At 40.7% G+C, this 17,732-nt stretch overlaps 1 protein-coding gene across 2 annotated transcripts in view; it reads right to left on the bottom strand.

Annotated features, from left to right (window-relative positions):
* Positions 1-17,732, bottom strand: part of LOC118710241 (zinc finger protein 420-like) — a 48,280-nt gene that overhangs the window by 25,037 nt on the left and 5,511 nt on the right. The window contains exons 2-4 of one of the 2 annotated variants that reach the window (XM_045575964.1): positions 17,161-17,287; positions 10,981-11,561; positions 10,455-10,896 (exon numbers count right to left, since the gene is read on the bottom strand). In XM_045575964.1, coding sequence (XP_045431920.1) covers positions 10,455-10,896; positions 10,981-11,561; positions 17,161-17,287 — 1,150 coding nt within the window. The remainder of the gene's footprint in view (positions 1-10,454; positions 10,897-10,980; positions 11,562-17,160; positions 17,288-17,732) is intronic. The other variant, XM_045575965.1, reaches the window with a different exon arrangement.

Here is a 17,732-nt window from a genome sequence, read left to right as displayed (position 1 = left end):
ATGATGTTTCTCTATTTCTCTCTGGCCCTCTCCCTTCTGCTCTGAAATCTGAAATCTATAAATACACACACACACACACAGACACACACACACACACACACATTTTTTAAAGTCCCAATAACCATCAGCTTTCCAGTACCATCAGTTCACACTCCCTCCAGATGTGCACACCACTATGTAATGTCTCACCTCATCACAACTTCGGATCCCAGGTTCGGACCCCTGTGCTCCACAGCACAAGGTCTCTCAGAGCTCACCCAGAGGCATATGGCATCCAGAGAGTGCTTGAGAGGTTCCAGAAGGATCTGTAGCACAACCCGGTACCAGGGTTTAATGTAATTATATTAAATATAGCACAGCCTGGGGAGATCAGGGCTTTCGGCTCTGAAATCCTCCCTGCCCGTCTCTGACCTTGGATTCAATCCTCACCACCCACCTCCGCAGGGGAATTTCAGACACAAGTCACCCCTGTCCACTCTGCTCCGCACTTCCTGTGTCCTCAGAAGCCACCACGCTCCTCTCTCCGCTCTGCCTTCCTCGGGGTCCTTGACGGGGACGGAGCTGCAGGAGGGACAGGCGCGCTGACCCCGGGCTGCTGGGCGGAGGGTGCGGAGGCGGCGAGGGCAGGGGTGGTGGGAGGGGGGCGCGGACTCACCTCAGCGGAGCCCCTGAGCGAGGCCATGGCCGGGCCGCTGTGCGCGGATCTGGGCGGAGAGCGGAGCGGCCGGGAAGCAGCAGGGGCGCAGGGAGGGAGGGTAGGGTCTCTGCTCCGTCACGGACGCGGGAACCTGGGGCCTCAGCGAATTCCACTCACACGTGCGAGCTGAGCGGCGAGGACTCGGTATTCCCGCTCCGAGGACCCGCCTCTGCCGCTGCCGGCGGGAGCCTTCCACCTGAGGAACAATAGCCGCCCAGAGCGCACCGGAAGTCCCGCCCCTGAACGCGGGTGACGCAAGAGAAAGGCCTTTTCTGACCCTTCATTGGCTGAACTGGCGGCATTCCTCACAAGGCCTTCTGGGTAATGTGGGTCCAGCGTCCAAGAAGGTGATGGAAGGATTCTCCATATCAATCGAAGGGAAACATTGCCATCTGCTGGTCAGGGCACTGGGAAATGACCTTCCTCATGATGAAGACATCTTGAAAAGGGCTAAAAAAGAGTTGTTACTTTTCCTGGTAAAGGGACTGGAGTCCTTTATTTATTTATTTATTAATATATTTTATTGATTTTTTTACAGAGAGGAAGGGAGAGAGAGAGAGAGCTAGAAAGGTCAATGAGAGAGAAACATCGACCAGCCGCCTCCTGCACACCCCTGACAGGGGATGCGCCCGGAACCAAGGTACAGGAATCGAACCTGGAACCTTTCAACAGCAGACAAATGCTCTACCACTGAGCCAAACCGGTTTCGGTGGGACTGGAGTCCATTTTATGTAAACACATTATCTGTGAGACCAATGCAACTCATCATAATATAGACTGTATATTATACAGGTAGACTGTGGGGAAGGTATTTGAAATAAAGACCTAACATATTGTTGCGGGCGACCCGGGAATGATGACCACCAGTCAGCCAAATTGGAATTTAGGAAGCCTTTATTACGAACTCGAGTCCAAGCTCACATCTCAACTGACACAGCAGCGAGCAAGAAGACCTACGACCCACTGTAAGCATGCTACTTTTATCCCTGTCTTAGGGGTGCCTGGCAAATTATGATTGGCTAAAAGTTTTAACAAAGAAACTTCAGTTATAAGTTATAGAAAAATTCCACTAGTACAGTAACATTTAAAGCTTATACAACACCTGGGGTGGGAGGTTATTTTCAGCTTAAGCAGTCTATGTTTGACCTGGTTTGGTCTGTTCTGCCTTGTGGCTACTGAAAACAGGATGTGCCTGCCTGGGGGTTGGGCCTTGCAACAGAAATATTTTATGACTAACACTTATGCTTGGCTAAAGCGTATCATGCTACATTCTTTGTTGTAGGTCTGGTTGCTCGTTCCTTCCCTGGCCTGGAGCCCTGCCTCGACAGGGTCTTACTGGCCACAACAATATAAACTTTATTTTTTATAATAACTTTATTGTTTTACAGAGAGGAAGAGGGAAAGAGAGAAACATCGATGAGAGAGAAACATGGATCAGCTGCCTCCTGCACACACCCCCACTGAGGATGTATCCCCAACCAAGGTACATGCCCTTTACCGGAATCTTCCTGGGACCCTTCAGTCAGCAAGCTGATGCTCTATCTACTGAGCCAAACCAGTTAGGGCTAATATAAACTTCACATTGAATTCTGTTGTTTAATTTTTACTCAAACATCAATAAATACCAATACACTTTTGAAACACTGGGAGACTTGAATTCTGGGAATGTAACTGGTGTTTTTATTATGTGAAGATGCCACCCTAATTATCATGGTGAAAGTTAATTCATCCTTAGGGACATAATAAAGATGTCAGCAGAGTTGATGTTTCAGGCATTCTCAATGAGATAATATTGCAGAAATATTTACAAATTATACTTAAAATAAGTGAAATACATATTTATACTGAAAGATGATCTATGTATCTATAGCTCCAAAACTTTAAAACCACATGAAATATTATAAACAACAAATAGTGATAGGTGTGCATACGTGCAGTGAATCTTTAAAGTTCATAACTCTGTAAGAACCTTGTACTACTTAAAATTTAGGACCAAGTCTGCCTGGTGTGGCTTATTGTAGAGAAGCAACCTATGAAAGAGATTAGGGTTTGATTTCTGTTTTGGGTACAGAAGCCTGAGGTGTGGGTTTGAACTACACTGTGTGAGTGTGTTGGGGGGGAGAGTATGCAGGACGCTGACCAACGATTCTGTCTCATCAATTATGTTTCTATTACTTTCTCCCTTCTTCTCTGAAATCAATAAAAATCTACTTTTTAAAATTCAGAGCAAAACACGCACAGTGAAGTATACATCCAATTGGAACATGTCATAAAGCTTTAAAATGAAGTAATGTAGCAGAGGAGTTCGAAAAAATAATAAACAGGCTAGGGCTGGAAATAATTTCTAAATGAAAGTAACCTTCAGGACACTAAGACTGGCAGAATGATAGCAGAGGTGGTCAGACACTCTCAGCAAAGTTCTGACACAAACCCCTCCCTGGTCTGGCTCAGTGGATAGAGCATCAGCCTGAGGACTGAAGTATCTCGGGTTTGATTTCATACCAAGGACACATGCCTGCATTTTGCACTACATCCCCAGTAGGGGGAAGACTGTGCACAGGCCATGCATGATTCTCTCCCATCATTGATATGTATATCTCTCACTTCCTCCTTTAAATCAATTAAAAACAAATAATACATTAAAAATTTTTAAAGTCAATAGAAAAAAATATCCTCAGGCGAGGATTAATAAAAACTAAAAGAACTACAAAACTTCTGACTTGGGAACCCTGTGCAGGGCACTCTTGTCCATAAAACATCTTCATGATAAAATCAAATCTCCTTCTCACCTCCTTTCAATGTGGGCTTTAACATTCTCACATCCAATGCTAGTCATTCCTGTGTGATGCTCATTTCATATCCCCAACAGACCCATCACCCAATGATTCACTATCACATAGAATATTTTCTTTTTCGATGATCTCCTTCTTCTTACATACAGCCTTTGAACAAGCCTTGTAGGGAACATGTGGTTTTATGCACTGCTGTGTAACACAGACAAGTTCACCCTCAGAAGTAGATGGGATCCTTAGTAAATGATGGCAAAAGCTATGAAACATCATACTATGGCTTTCCTCCCACAGTTCTACATTTTTCTGGTAACACCATATTATATTTTCTCAACTATTTTCCCTCAAGTTATCATGAATAAGGAGGAAAAAGATGTTATGGTAGCAATATTTCAGCATAGCCATATCTAATGTTAATTCTCTCACCTCTTGGGAATCAGTGTTTTTAATTATGGCCTACTGATACCCACCTGTTGTCAGCTTCATAGAGCCTTTTTGTCTTCTAGGTATGTAAACACTGTTCATTGTATAACTCCATTAGGCCTTCCTATAGTTCGCTCTAGCAATATTCTCTTCCATTAATAATGTTCATTCTGAATGCAGACATTGGAACTGCATTAAAAGATGAAATAATTATTTCCAAGCAAGGTTGTGAGACCCTAGGATCCAAAATCATTTTCTCAGATGCAGATTCCCACGTTCCAAACCTTGAATGGTGCCAGCATTGTAGGCATCTAAACAACAAATAGTTTGGCTCAAATATGTAGAAAATAAAAGTAAGTCCTTCGGCTGAAACCGGTTTGGCTCAGTCGATAGAGCATCGGCCCTCGGACTGAAAGGTCCCGGGTTCAATGTCAGTCAAGGGCATGTACCTTGGTTGTGGGCACATCCCCCAGTAGGGGGTTTGCAAGAGGCAGCTGATCGATGATTCTCTCTCATCGATGTTTCTAACTCTCTGTCCCTCTCAATTCCTCTCTGTGTAAAATCAATAAAATATATTTTTAAAAAACAAAAACAAAAACAAAAACAAACATATTTTTAAAAACTCTAAATATATATATTTTAAAAGGTAAAAATTATGAAAACACATTATATCCATACAAAAATGTATTACCTTAAATCAAAAAGGAACACAATGAGTGAAATTCTAACATCTATATTTGCTATTCCATTGTCTTTTTGTTCAACAAAATTGCCAAAACTCATAAAACATGAGGCAGAACATATGATCAGAGGTTTTAACAAAGATACACAAACAGCAAATACACATTTGAGAAAAGACTCACCATAAGATTCTAGAAAAAGCACAATCAAGCAGTGAGGGAGCATACGAAGTTACAAAATGTTTAGTAAGGAATGATTGACAAAACAGAATATTCTTTAGGATGTGAATCCCTCACACACTACTGGAAAAATGAAAAAAAAAAAAAAAGTACAATCAGTTAAGGTTTATTTTTTTAAAACAATCTTTATTGCTTATTAGCAGAACATAGAGGTTGGCAATTGGTTGAATCACTTCCTTCTTATTGAGACACGCTCCTAGACAGTGATGTTTTTTGTTTTTAAAATTAATTCCTTGCCGGGACTGGTTTGGCTCAGTGGATAGAGCGTCGGCCTGCAGACTGAAAGGTCCCGGGTTCGATTCCGGGCGAGGGCATGTACCTTGGTTGCGGGCACATCTCCAGTGGGGGGTGTGCAAGAGGCAGCTGATCGATGATTCTCTCTAATCGATGTTTCGAACTCTCTATCCCTCTCTCTTCCTCTCTGTGAAAAATCAATAAAAAATATATTTTTAAATAAATAAATAAATAAAATAAAATAAATAAAATTAATTCCTTGCAGTCAGCAGCTGTGTATCATTGCAGGTTGCCCAGGACCAAACCAGAGAGGGTTGAAACTGCATAACCACCATCCAGAAATGAAATACCATTGCTGACATGTACACATAAGGAACTGTTTGACATTGAAATTGGGTCTCAAAAGAACTGGTGACCCAGAAACTCACTGCAGACTGATTAATATGCCTTTCAACATAACGATTCTTGCTTATCTCATTTTTTATTCTTGTAAGTATATTTCCAGTAGGGCATGATCTCACTCATCTAGGGGAAATGGTGAATATAGACTGATGAATAAGAACAGACCCAGAGATAAGGAGCCAGGGTCAGACTACTGAACCTCAAAGGGAGGGTGGGGATAAAAGGGAGAAAAGGACTTATGTGCACACATATGAGCCTAACCAGTGATCAAGTACAATAGGGGGATAGGGGCATGAGTGGGGGATTGGAATGGGGGATTGAGGACAAATATGTGATACCTTAATCAATAAAGAAATTTAAAAAAAATTAATTTCTTATTGATTTCAGAGAGGAAGGGAGAGGGGGAGTGAATCATTGATGGTACCTCCTGCACACCCACTACTGGGGATTCAGCCCCCAACCCAGACATGTGCCCTTGGCCGGAATCCCATTTGGGAACATTTACTCCCACACTGACACTCAATCCATTGATCCAAACCTGATAGATAAAGGTTTATTTTTTATTTTCAAAGAATAGTTTATTGCACTAGCCCATTTGCCTCAGTGAACAAAGCAACAGCCTGTAGGCTGAAAGGTCCCATGTTCGATTCCGGTCAAGGACATATACCTTGGTTGCAGGCACATCCCCAATAGGAGTTTTGCAGGAGGCAGTTGATCAACGATTCTCTCTCATGGGTGTTACGACCTCTCTATCCCTTTCTCATCCTCTGTAAAAAAAAAAAAATTAAAAAATATATATATATGTATATATTAAAAATAAGTTCAGTCATTTTTATAGAGAAGTGAGAGGGAGAGAAACATTGATGGAAGATTGCCATATTGGCCAGTGACTTACTTCACACTTACTTCTGTGGACCTATCCCACAACTCAGCATATATCCCTACCGGCAATTAAATCTACAACCCTGTATTGCAGGAGATGATGGCCAAGCACTGAGCCACACCTCATAGGGCGGGGCTGACAGAAAGCCAATTCTGTGGGCTCCACCCTGAAACTCCGCCCCATCCAAACTGAGCACAAAGGCTTTTGCAATTTTCCAAGACTTGTTGAGTAAGGGGTAAAGAAGGCTGGGAGGAGGTCAAGAGGGGGAAAAGGAGACATGTGTACTATTTGTAATGCATCAAAATATAATTTTTAAAAAAGATAAAAAACTGCAACAAGCAGTTTGTCAAATTACAGCGGGGAGGGGATGAGGATCTGGGGAGATAATAGATCAACTGAAGGACTTGTATACATGCATATAAGTACAACCAATGGACATAAAACTCTGGAGAGGGAAGGGATGTGTGGGAGGGAGGGAGGCAAAAAAAAATCAATAAAATATGTAAAAATAAATAAATAAATGGGAAGATAATTTTTTTAAAAAAAAACTTGTCAAATAAGGCTGTCTACTAATATAGACTACAGCTTATCCTCACAGACAATTGGCCTGGAGGACAATTTCTCCTAGTGATACCAACAATAACCAAGGCTTAACTATAACAAGGCTGTACACACAGTCCACAAGGGGTACACCAAAAGTGTCCACCTCAGGTAACGGGGGAGGCTGTAACACCTAGCACACAAAGTTACACTACCAACTCAGGGAGACAGCAAAAATGCAAAAGACACACACACAAAAAACAGATTACAAGCAAAAGAAATGTAAGAAATCAAACAACTAAATATACAGTTCAAAACTGTATATCTAGGTTATAAGGTTTTCCAAGAATTTCCAAGAAAAAGCTGATAAATTTAGCAAGACCCCCGAGGATGTGAAAAAAGACCAACTAAAAAATAAACATACACTGACTGAAATAAAAAAAATTTTTCTTAAAATATATTTTATTGATTTTTTTATACAGAGGAAGAGAGAGAGATAGAAACATCGATGAGAATCATCGATCAGCTGCCTCTTGCACGCCCCCCCCACCAGGGATGTGCCTGCAACCAAGGTACATGCCCTTGACTGGAATCAAACCCGGGACCTTTCAGTCCGCAGGCCGACGCTCTATCCACTGAGCCAAATCGGTTTCAGCTGAAATAAAAAATATTGTACAGCCGAAACCAGTTTGGCTCAGTGGTAGAGCGTCAGTCTACGGACTGAAAGGTCCCGGGTTTGATTCCGGTCAAGGGCATGTACCTTGGTTGCAGGCAGATCCCTGGTAGGGGGTGTTCAAGAGGCAGCTGATCTATGATTCTATCTCATCGATGTTTCTCTCTGTAAAAAAAATCAATAAAAATATATTTAAAAATATATATATTATACAGAGACCCAACAGCAGAATAGAGGAATGCAAGAATCAAGTCAAACATTTGAAATACAAAGAGGCAAAAAATACTGGACCAGGAAAGCAAAAAGAATCCAAAAATTTGAGGATAGTAGAAGAAGCCTCTGGGACACGTGTCAAACACAAGGCCCGCGGGCCAAATCCGTCCCGACAGGCCTTGCAATGTGGCCCGCACCGCGCTGTCATCACTGCATTCCGCTGCGTTTCCATCACAATGACAGTTTATGACTGTTCAGTAAACCATTCGGCCCGCGATTTAGGCTGGATTTTAGATTTTGGCCCCTTCTCTGATTGAGTTTGACACTTGAAGTCTGGGACAACTTCAAGTGTACCAACATCAGAATTATGGGAGTGCCAGAATAAGAGAGAGATCAAGATACGGAAAACCTTTTTTAAGACAGAATTGACAGAAAACTTCCCCCACCTGGTGAAAGAAATAGACTTACAAGTCTAGGAAGCCTACAAAACTCCAAACAAAAGGAATCCAGAGAGGACCACACCAAGACACATCATAAATTAAAATGCCAAGAGCAAAAGACAAATAAAGAACATTAAAAGCAGAAAGTGATAAACAGCAAGAACCTACAACCAACATTACTCTACCCAGCAAAGCTGTCATTAAGAATTGAAAGTCAGCTGAAGAGCTTCACAGATAAGAAAAAGCTAAAGGAGTTGATCAACACCAAACCAGTATTATATGAATTGCTAAAGGTATTCTTTAAGAAGAAGAAAAAGGGGCCGAAACCAGTTTGGCTCAATGGATAGAGCGTCGGCTTGGGGACTGAAAGGTCCCGGGTTCGATTCCGGTCAAGGACATGTACCTTGGTTGCAGGCATATCCCCAGTAGGAGGTGTGCAAGAGGCAGCTTATCGATGACTCTCTCTCATCCATGTTTCTAACTCTCTATCTCTCTCCCTTCCTCTCTACAAAATCAATAAAATATATTTTTAAAAAAAAGAAGAAAAAGGGAATGATAAAAGTTATGAATAACAAATACATATCTATCAACAAGTGAATCTAAAAATCAAGTGAATTAAAAATCTGATGAACAGAATAAACTGCTAAATATAATATAATCAGGGGCATAGAAAGGGAACCAACAGAGTTCTGGAGGGGGGAGGGAGTGTGGGGAATGCTGCAAGAGACTAGACAAAAATCGTACATCTAAGGATGAGGAAAGTGGGAGGCAGGTGAGGGCCGAGGGTGGGTTGGGAACCAGGTACAGGGAATCTATGGTGGGGGCGGAGAGGGTGGGGGACAATTAAAATAATCTGAAAAATTAAGATTTACTCTTTTAAAAAAAGATTAAGTTAAAGAAGTCTTAGGATAAATCCTTCATTATTTTTTAAAAAAATATATATTTTATTGATTTTGTACAGAGAGGAAGGGAGAGAGATAAAGAGTTAGAAACATCGATGCAAGAGAGTCATCGATCAGCTGCCTCTTGCACACCCCCTACTGGGGATATGCCCGCAACCAAGGTACATGCCCTTGACTGGAATCAAACCTGGGTCCCTTCAGTCCCCAAGCCGACGCTCTATCCATTGAGCCAAACTGGTTTCGGCAAATCCTTCATTATTTTGCACAGAAAGAAACCGGAAACTGGCACTTCTCCCACTGATGACTTAGACACTCAATAAATTCATCATTAGCATCTACAATAAGTGTATCCATGAAAATAGCAATTCTTCTGCAACATTATGTTTAATGAGGCCAACACTTATCAGTCCTATGTGGTAACTCATGACAGGGAAACAAGTAAGAACTAAGGGCTCAGATATTCCTAATTTTCTTCAACAAATTAGACAACAGAGTTAGCTTCCCTGGGTACATGAGGATGCTGACTGATACCATCAGTAGGGACCTCATAAGATGTTTGGGTGAAATACCTGCAGCAACAGAAATGTGCTGTGACACAGATCTGGCTGGACATCTCTGTATGTTAGAAAGTGCAACATAATTACATAGTGTTCCAACATAAAAACAAACACAACAGCAAAAACACTATTGGGAACTTTACATAACATAGGTGATTAAATGTATGAGACGCAATTCAGAAAAATGAGGATTCACAAATTTTCTTGTACTATTGTAAAGTCCTAACTAAGAAGTTACATTTCCTACACATCTAAGAAATTTCTCACATTTTTACTCCTATGCAGAGAGCAAATTTAGAAATTTGGCAGAGAGGAACCTCACATTAATTGTACTCATAATGGCTTTCTCCAGTGTGAATTCTGATAATTTTGGAGACTTTTAGTTGTCTAAGATTTTCCATATTCACTGCATTTATAAGGCTTTTCTCTTGCATGAACTCTCTGATGTTGATGAAGGACGTTCTTAAGGTAAAAGATTCCCCACATTCATTTCATTGATAAGACTTTTCTTCTGAATGAAGTCTGCAATGTTTAGGAAGATGACTACTCTGGGTAAAAGACTTGCCATATTCACTGCATTGATAAGGCTTTTCTCCAGTGTGAACTCTTTGATGATATTGGAGACTACTGTAACTTGTAAAAGATTTTCCACATTCATTGCATTTATAAGGCTTTTCTCCAGTGTGAACACTGTGATGATATTGGAGACCATTGTTACTTCTAAAAGATTTCCCACACTCACTGCATTCATAAGGCTTTTCTCCTGTGTGAAGTCTCTGATGATAACGAAGGGCAGTTGCCTGAGTAAAAGATTTCCCACATTCACTGCATTTATAAGGCTTTTCTCCAGTGTGAACATTCTGATGATATTGCAGACCTTTACTCCCTGTAAAAGATTTTCCACATTTATTGCATTTGTAAGGCTTTTCTCCGGTGTGAACTCTCTGATGATATTGGAGAGTACTGCTCCAGGTAAAAGATTTTCCACATTCACTGCATTCATAAGGCTTTTCTCCAGTGTGAACTCTCTGATGAAATTTGAGACCAGTACTCCTTGTAAAAGATTTCGCACATTCACTGCATTTATAAGGCTTTTCTCCAGTGTGAATCCTATGATGATATTGGAGATCATTGCTCCCTGCAAAACATTTTCCACATTCACTGCATTTATAAGGCTTTTCTCCAGTGTGAACTCTCTGATGATACTGGAGAGCATTGCTCCCAGTAAACGATTTTCCACATTCATAGCATTTATAAGGCTTTCTTCCAGTGTGAACATTCAGATGATATCTGAAACCATAGCTGCTTGCAAAGGATTTTCCACATTCACTGCATTTATAAGGCTTATCTCCCAGATGAACTCTCTGATGTTGATGAAGTACAGTCTTGGAGATAAAAGATATTCCACATTCACTGGATTGATGAGGCTTTTCTCCAATGTGAACTTTCTGATGATATCGGAGACCATTTCTACTTTTAAAAGAGTTTCCACATTCACTGCATTTATAAGACTTTTCGCCAGTGTGACAACTCTGTCCAACCTCCCCGGATGTAAAACGATTCTGAAACACATTGAAATTGCAGTCGTTTGCAAGTGGGATCCTTTCCATATCTCTAATTAAAGTATTCTCTCTCACATGCTGCTGGTGAAATTTTGCACTGAAATAAAATCGTTTTGCACATGCCCCACATCTCAACAGTATCCGTCTGTACTGATTTCCCTGCAGCTCAGTCATGTGCAAAATGTTTCCCAATATGAGCCCACAGCTCTCACAGGGGTGGCTCTTCTGAGAAGACAAGGCTACCTTGGGATTCCTTGCCTGTGACATTCTTACAGAAACCTTCTGTTCAGTCTGGGCCTCCACATTCTCTAGTCCACAGCAGCAACCTGAACAAAAATAAACGTAGGTGAAGTGCATGTTGACCTGATAAAAACAGAATATGTTCATTACCTATATTGATTTGCCACATCTGGACATGATTCTATTCACTGATTTTCAAGAAAAGTCAGACTCTCAGGAAATGGCAGATATATATAACATAGCCCAAAAGGTACATGGATGATGAAAATCTCACCAAGGGAGGACAGAGCATAAGCTGGGACAAAAACAAGAGAGGCAGGGTTTACCCGTTATTACTCCACAAGTGGCTTCTTTTTAGGACCTTTCATGCTGCCGATGTTGAGTCTGTGTAGAATAATTTCAATGTGTTCAAACCCATAAACAATTAATCATATTAGAGCACATGATGTTCAGAGTTAATATAACTTGTATGCACTCTAAGGCATTGCAGGATTGGAACAATATTGGAATACAGTAAAGCGAGATGTGTGAAAGAGGTAGAGGTTCAAAGTTTACAGAGGATAAGGTTATTCATGGGCTGGTAATCCGAGTAGAATGATCACTATTAAAACTGAGTCGTGCCAAAACCAGTTTGGCTCAGTGGATAGAGCGTTGGCCTGGGGACTGAAGGGTCCCGGGTTCGATTTCAGTCAAGGACTTGTACCTTGCTTGCGGCACATCCCCAGTGGGGAGTGTGGGAAGCAGCTGATGGATGTTTCTGGCTCTATGTCCCTCTCCCTTCCTCTCTATAAAATACCAATAAAATATTTATATATAAATTTAAAAAACTGAGTCGTATACAATGTGTCAATATTAAGCATGAAGAAGTAGAATTGGTTGAGGAGTGGGTAATGGTAAAAAACATTGTTGAACAAAATGGGTTTCTAGTTATGAAAGTAAAAAAGCCTAGGCATGAAAACCGCCCCCAGAGTCCTTCCTCAAGGCAAGATTGCCTCTGGGTCTACCCCGTCATCAATAAAATCATGTTTCTCTTGTGATGCACAAAGAATTCTGCCTCTTAAATCCTAGTTGAGGCACTGCATGGGATGAATAATGCCAATCTAAAAAGAAAATCTACCCTTAAACAAAAAAGAAACATTAAAAGGATGAATGGTCTGCACTGTGAGAGAACAACAAAGCACAAATGAGATCACAGGCAAAAGACCTATGAGAGTAAAATCAAAAGATGGCAGAATCAGAGATATGAGAATCTTTCCCCATCATAGAGTAAGTAAAGTTATCAATGAGAAAAACATCCCATAGGAAATGGGAATAAGAGTTCCATGAAGATAAGTAATACAGAATACCAAAAAAAGACAACTGCATAGAAAGGATGACAGGAAACTGGGTGAGCAAACACATTTGAAGATACCAAAGGTCAAAAACAAAGATTAATTAAGAAAAAATAAAATAAAATAAAATAAAGGTTCTACCCTAGCTGGTTTGCCCTGTGAATAGAGGGTCAGCCTGTGGACTAAAAAGTCATAGGTTTCATTCCAGTCAAGTGCACATGACATTTGTTGTGGGTTCATTCCCAATAAGGGGCATAAATGAGACAGCTCACCAATGATACACTCTCATCATTAATGTCTATCTATCCCTCTCTTTCTTTCTCCCCCTTCCTCTCATAAATCATTAAAAAGGTATTTTAAAAAATTTAACCCTAGCCGAAACCGGTTTGGCTCAGTGGTAGAGCCTGCGGACTGAGAGGTCCCGGGTTTGATTCTGGTCAAGGGCATGTCCCTTGGTTGCAGGCACATCCCCAGTAAGGGGTGTGCAAGAGGCAGCTGATCGATGACTCTCTCCCATCGATGTTTCTAACTCTATCCCTTTCACTTCCTCTCTGCAAAAATCAAAAAAATATATATATTTTTAAAAGTCACTAAATTATTAAAAAAAAAAAAAATTTTTGACCCTAGTTGGTTTTGCTCAGTGTATAGAGCATTGGCTTTTGGACAGAAGAATCCCAAGTTGTATTCCTATTAAGGGCACATGACTTGGTTGTGGACTCGGACCCCTTGAGGTAGTGTGCAGGAGGCAGCCAATCAATCATTCACTCTAATCATTGATGTTTCCATCTCTTTCACCCTCTTTTCCTCTCTGAAATCAATAAAAATAAATTTTATAAAAAATAAAATAAAAATATCGGGTCAGCATTACCACTATTAGTCACTCTGCCTCTATTCTCATTGATTCTAGTGGCCTGTTCTAAAAAAAACTGGGGGGAAAAGTTAATATATATATACTTTCAATATATTTTAGTGATTTTTTTACAGAGAGAAAGAGAGGGATAGAGAGTTAGAAACATCGATGACAGAGAATCATCAACCAGCTGCCTCCTGCACACCCCCTACTGGGAATGTGCCCACACCCAAGGTGCATGCCCTTGACCGGAATGGAACCTAGGACCTTTCAGTCCTCAGACCAACGCTCTATCCACTGAGCCAAACCGGTTTCAGCAGTTAATATATATTTTATTGATTTTTTTACAGAGAAGAAGGGAGAGTTAGAAACATGAATGAGAGAGAAACAACCACCAGCTGCCTCCTGCACACCTCCTGCTGGGGATGTGCCTGAAACCAAGGTACATGCCCTTAACAGAAATCGAACCTGGGACCTTTCAGTCTGCAGTCTGATGCTCTGTCACTGAGCCAAAGTGTTTACGGAAAAACTGGAAATTTTTCTTTTTAAAAAGTACACAATGCCCTGGCCAGTGTGGTTCAGTTGGTTGGAGCATTGTCCTATGTATCCAAGTTTTAAAGGTTCAATTTATGGTTCCTGCCCTAACAGTTTTGGCTCAGTGGATAGTGTCGGCCTGGGAAAACAAACGTCCCAGGTTCAATTCTGGTCAAGGGCATGTACCTTGGTTGCGGACAGATTCCCACCATTGGGTGTGCAGGAGACACCTGACCAATGTTTCTCTCTCACTGATGTTTCTGACTCTCTATCCTTCTCCCTTCCACTCTGAAAAATAATCAATAAAATATATTTAAAAAAACAACAACAAAAAACAAAGACCAGGCATGAAAGCCTCCTCAAGGAACCTTCACAAAGGCCCAACCACCTGTGGGTCCACTGTGTCATTCATAAAGTCACGTTTCTTCTGTGATGCACAAATGATTTTACCCCATAAAGCTCATTTGAGCCATTGCATGGGACAAATGATGCAAATCTTCAAAGACAAACAGAAAAGATGGGTGGTCAACACTATGGTAGAATAACTGGGGACAAAACATATCACAGGCAAAAGACCTATGTGAGTGACGTCTGCAATTTGGCAGAATCAGAAATATGAGCATCTCCCCCAATCCCAGTAAAGTAGACAGCTATGCATGAACAAAACAGCCCACAGGAAAAAAGACCAGCTAGAAATTAAACATACACTAACTGAAATAAAAAATAATATACGGGAGGGGAGCTACTAGGGGGGGGGGAGGAGGGAGAAAGAGGAACATCTGTAATAATATGAACAATAAAGATTTAAAAAATAAAATGTAAAGGGGGGAAAAAAATAATAATAGTATACGAAGATCCAACAGCAGACTAGAGAATCCCAAGAATCAGGTCAAAGATTTGAAATACAGAGAAGCAAAAAACACCCAATAGAAAAAGCAAAAAAAAGAAAAAGAAAATATCAACAAAAAAAATATGAAGATAGGATAAGGAGCCTCTGGGATAACTTCAAATGTACCAATATCCAAATTATGGGGGTGCCAGAGAAGAGAGAGAGCAAAATACAGAAAACCTATTTTAAGACAGAATGAAAGAAAGCTTCCCCCAACTGTTTAAAGAAATAAACTTATAAGTCCAAGAAGTGCACAGAACCCAAACAAAAGGAATCCAAAGAAGACCACACCAAGACATTATAATTAAAATCCCAAAAGCAAAAGACAAAAAGAGAATGTAAAAAAATCAATAAAAGAAAAGAAAAAAGAAAAAAGAAATATGGTGGAGATATCTGTTGCAGTACACAAGGCAACCTACAGATTAAATGCAATCCCAATAACTCCAATGGTATTTTACAAAGAAATGATTGGAAAATCTGTAGAATTAGAAGACCTCCATTAACAAAAGCAATCTTGAGTGAGAAAAAAGCTGGTGTAATCACACTTCTTTTTTTTTAAATGCTCATCATGCTTTTTTTAAATTATTATTACTGATTTTTCAGAGAGGAAGAGAGAGGGATAGAGAGCTAGAAAAATCTGAGAGAGAAACATCAATCAGCTGCCTCCTGCAACCCCCCCCACCCCCACCCCCATGGATGTGCCAACAACCAAGGTACATGCCCCTGACCGGAATTGAAACCGGGACTCTTCAGTCCACAGGCCAATGCTCTATCCACTGAGTCAAACCGATTTCAGCAGAATCACACTTTTTGATTTCAACTTATTAAATAGAGAAAGCAAGCAAACAGCGTGTTCCCAGAGAAACATAAACACATATATCAACAGAACAGAACAGAAAACACAGAAATAAATACAGGCACACATGTTTAAGTAATCTTTGACAAAGCTGCAAGACACAGAAGAAGGGAAAGATAGTTTCTTTAATGAATGATGCTGCTGAAAATCAATACTTACATGTAACCACAACACTGAACACCACCGATAAAATTTAACTCAACCTACATGACAGAATTAAAAGTCAGTGCTAAAACTTAAAACTCCTCAAGACAATCTAGAGAAAAAGTTTTGGAGATTTGTTTTGGACAGGAGTTTCTTGATGTGACACCAACCACCACACAAAATAGAAAAAATAAACAGTCCACAGTGCAACAAATGAAAAATAGCGTCTTCACTGAACAACAGCAATAAACAAAATGAAATGAAACACAATCTAGAGGATTGAAGAAAATACTTCCAAACCATATGAAGGAATCGCCTGAAGGGATGTGGATTCAGTTGTGATCAACACAATAAAGCAAATATTGCAATACAGACAGAGATTCCTATAAACCATTGGAGTTCCCCAGAAATAATGAAGGGATGTTAATACAATACTGCAGGCTAACAACAATGCAATGACTCTGTCTCCAAAGCAAACTCAATATAACTTCATTAAAAGCATTTTATTGCTAAGCACTGGTAATATGCATCTGAGATTCCTAGCAATATGGTTGCACTAACCTGCTGAATGCTGGGTTGCCAAAAACATGGACTTGGTAGAAAAGCAGGTGTGGGGGAGTAATCTGAAAAGCAAAATTAACCTCATGCAAAATATGTGTTCCTGTATGTCGTAAGCAATTAATATATAAAATATACAAGGTATCCAAAAAGATTCTTTAACAAAAAAAATATAGTTCATAAACAGGGTAAGAATGTAGAGATAATTTTTCAAAAATATTTACACATGGCCAACAGCAATATAGAAAATGCTTTCCTCACTAATCAAGGTGGAATCCCTCAGGCTTCCTGCAACACTACCAACCACAAGTCCTTCCCTGTGAACTTAGTCCAGTGGGGAAAATTGGGACTTCAGGAAAGAAGGGAGCAGCAGATACAGACCAATTCTCCCAGGACAGCAACCACCCAGGAAACTGGAAAATCAAGCAGAACCACAGTCTACCTTAGAAGAGCACACCTGAGAGATGGGGCCTGGGAAATCCCAAAGCCAAGTCCAGGTCACTGGTAAGAGTGAAGGTCTTACCCAGTGAGGATACAAGTTCATAGTTCTCCAGCATCACATTCAGGTACAGCTGTCTCTGACCCTCATCAAGGAGGCTCCATTCCTCCCTGGAGAAGTACAGGGCAATGTCCTCCAAGGTCACTCCAACCTGTCAGAATTGAGATAATAAAAAACAGCAGCATCTCCCTGAGAACCCCAACTCTTACTCCTTACTCACCTTCCCCACCCTCAACCTCCTCCAGGGCATCCGGTTAGTGAGGACACCAAGCCCTAATGCCAGTGCAGGCTGCTCTCCTCATCACAGTCCCATTACCCACTGGGATTGTCCTCAGCTGGGTTGTAATGGATTGGTGGAGGGGAGGGAAGGGGAAAAGAGAGAGTAATGCCATTTAAGGTCTGGACAATGCGTGCAGGATCCTAACCTTCCTGCCAAGCAATATTGCCACTGCAATCTCCTAGACCGTTGGTCGGCAAACTCATTAGTCAACAGAGACAAATATCAACAGTAGGAAGATTGAAATTTCTTTTGAGAGCAAAATTTTATAAACTTAAACTTCTTCTAACGTCACTTCTTCAAAATAGACTCTCCCAGG

This window comes from Pipistrellus kuhlii, unplaced genomic scaffold (assembly GCF_014108245.1).
Source record: "Pipistrellus kuhlii isolate mPipKuh1 unplaced genomic scaffold, mPipKuh1.p scaffold_m20_p_71, whole genome shotgun sequence".
In the NCBI taxonomy this organism is placed as follows: Eukaryota; Metazoa; Chordata; class Mammalia; order Chiroptera; family Vespertilionidae; genus Pipistrellus; species Pipistrellus kuhlii.
This window is presented reverse-complemented; position numbering and strand designations above follow the sequence as displayed.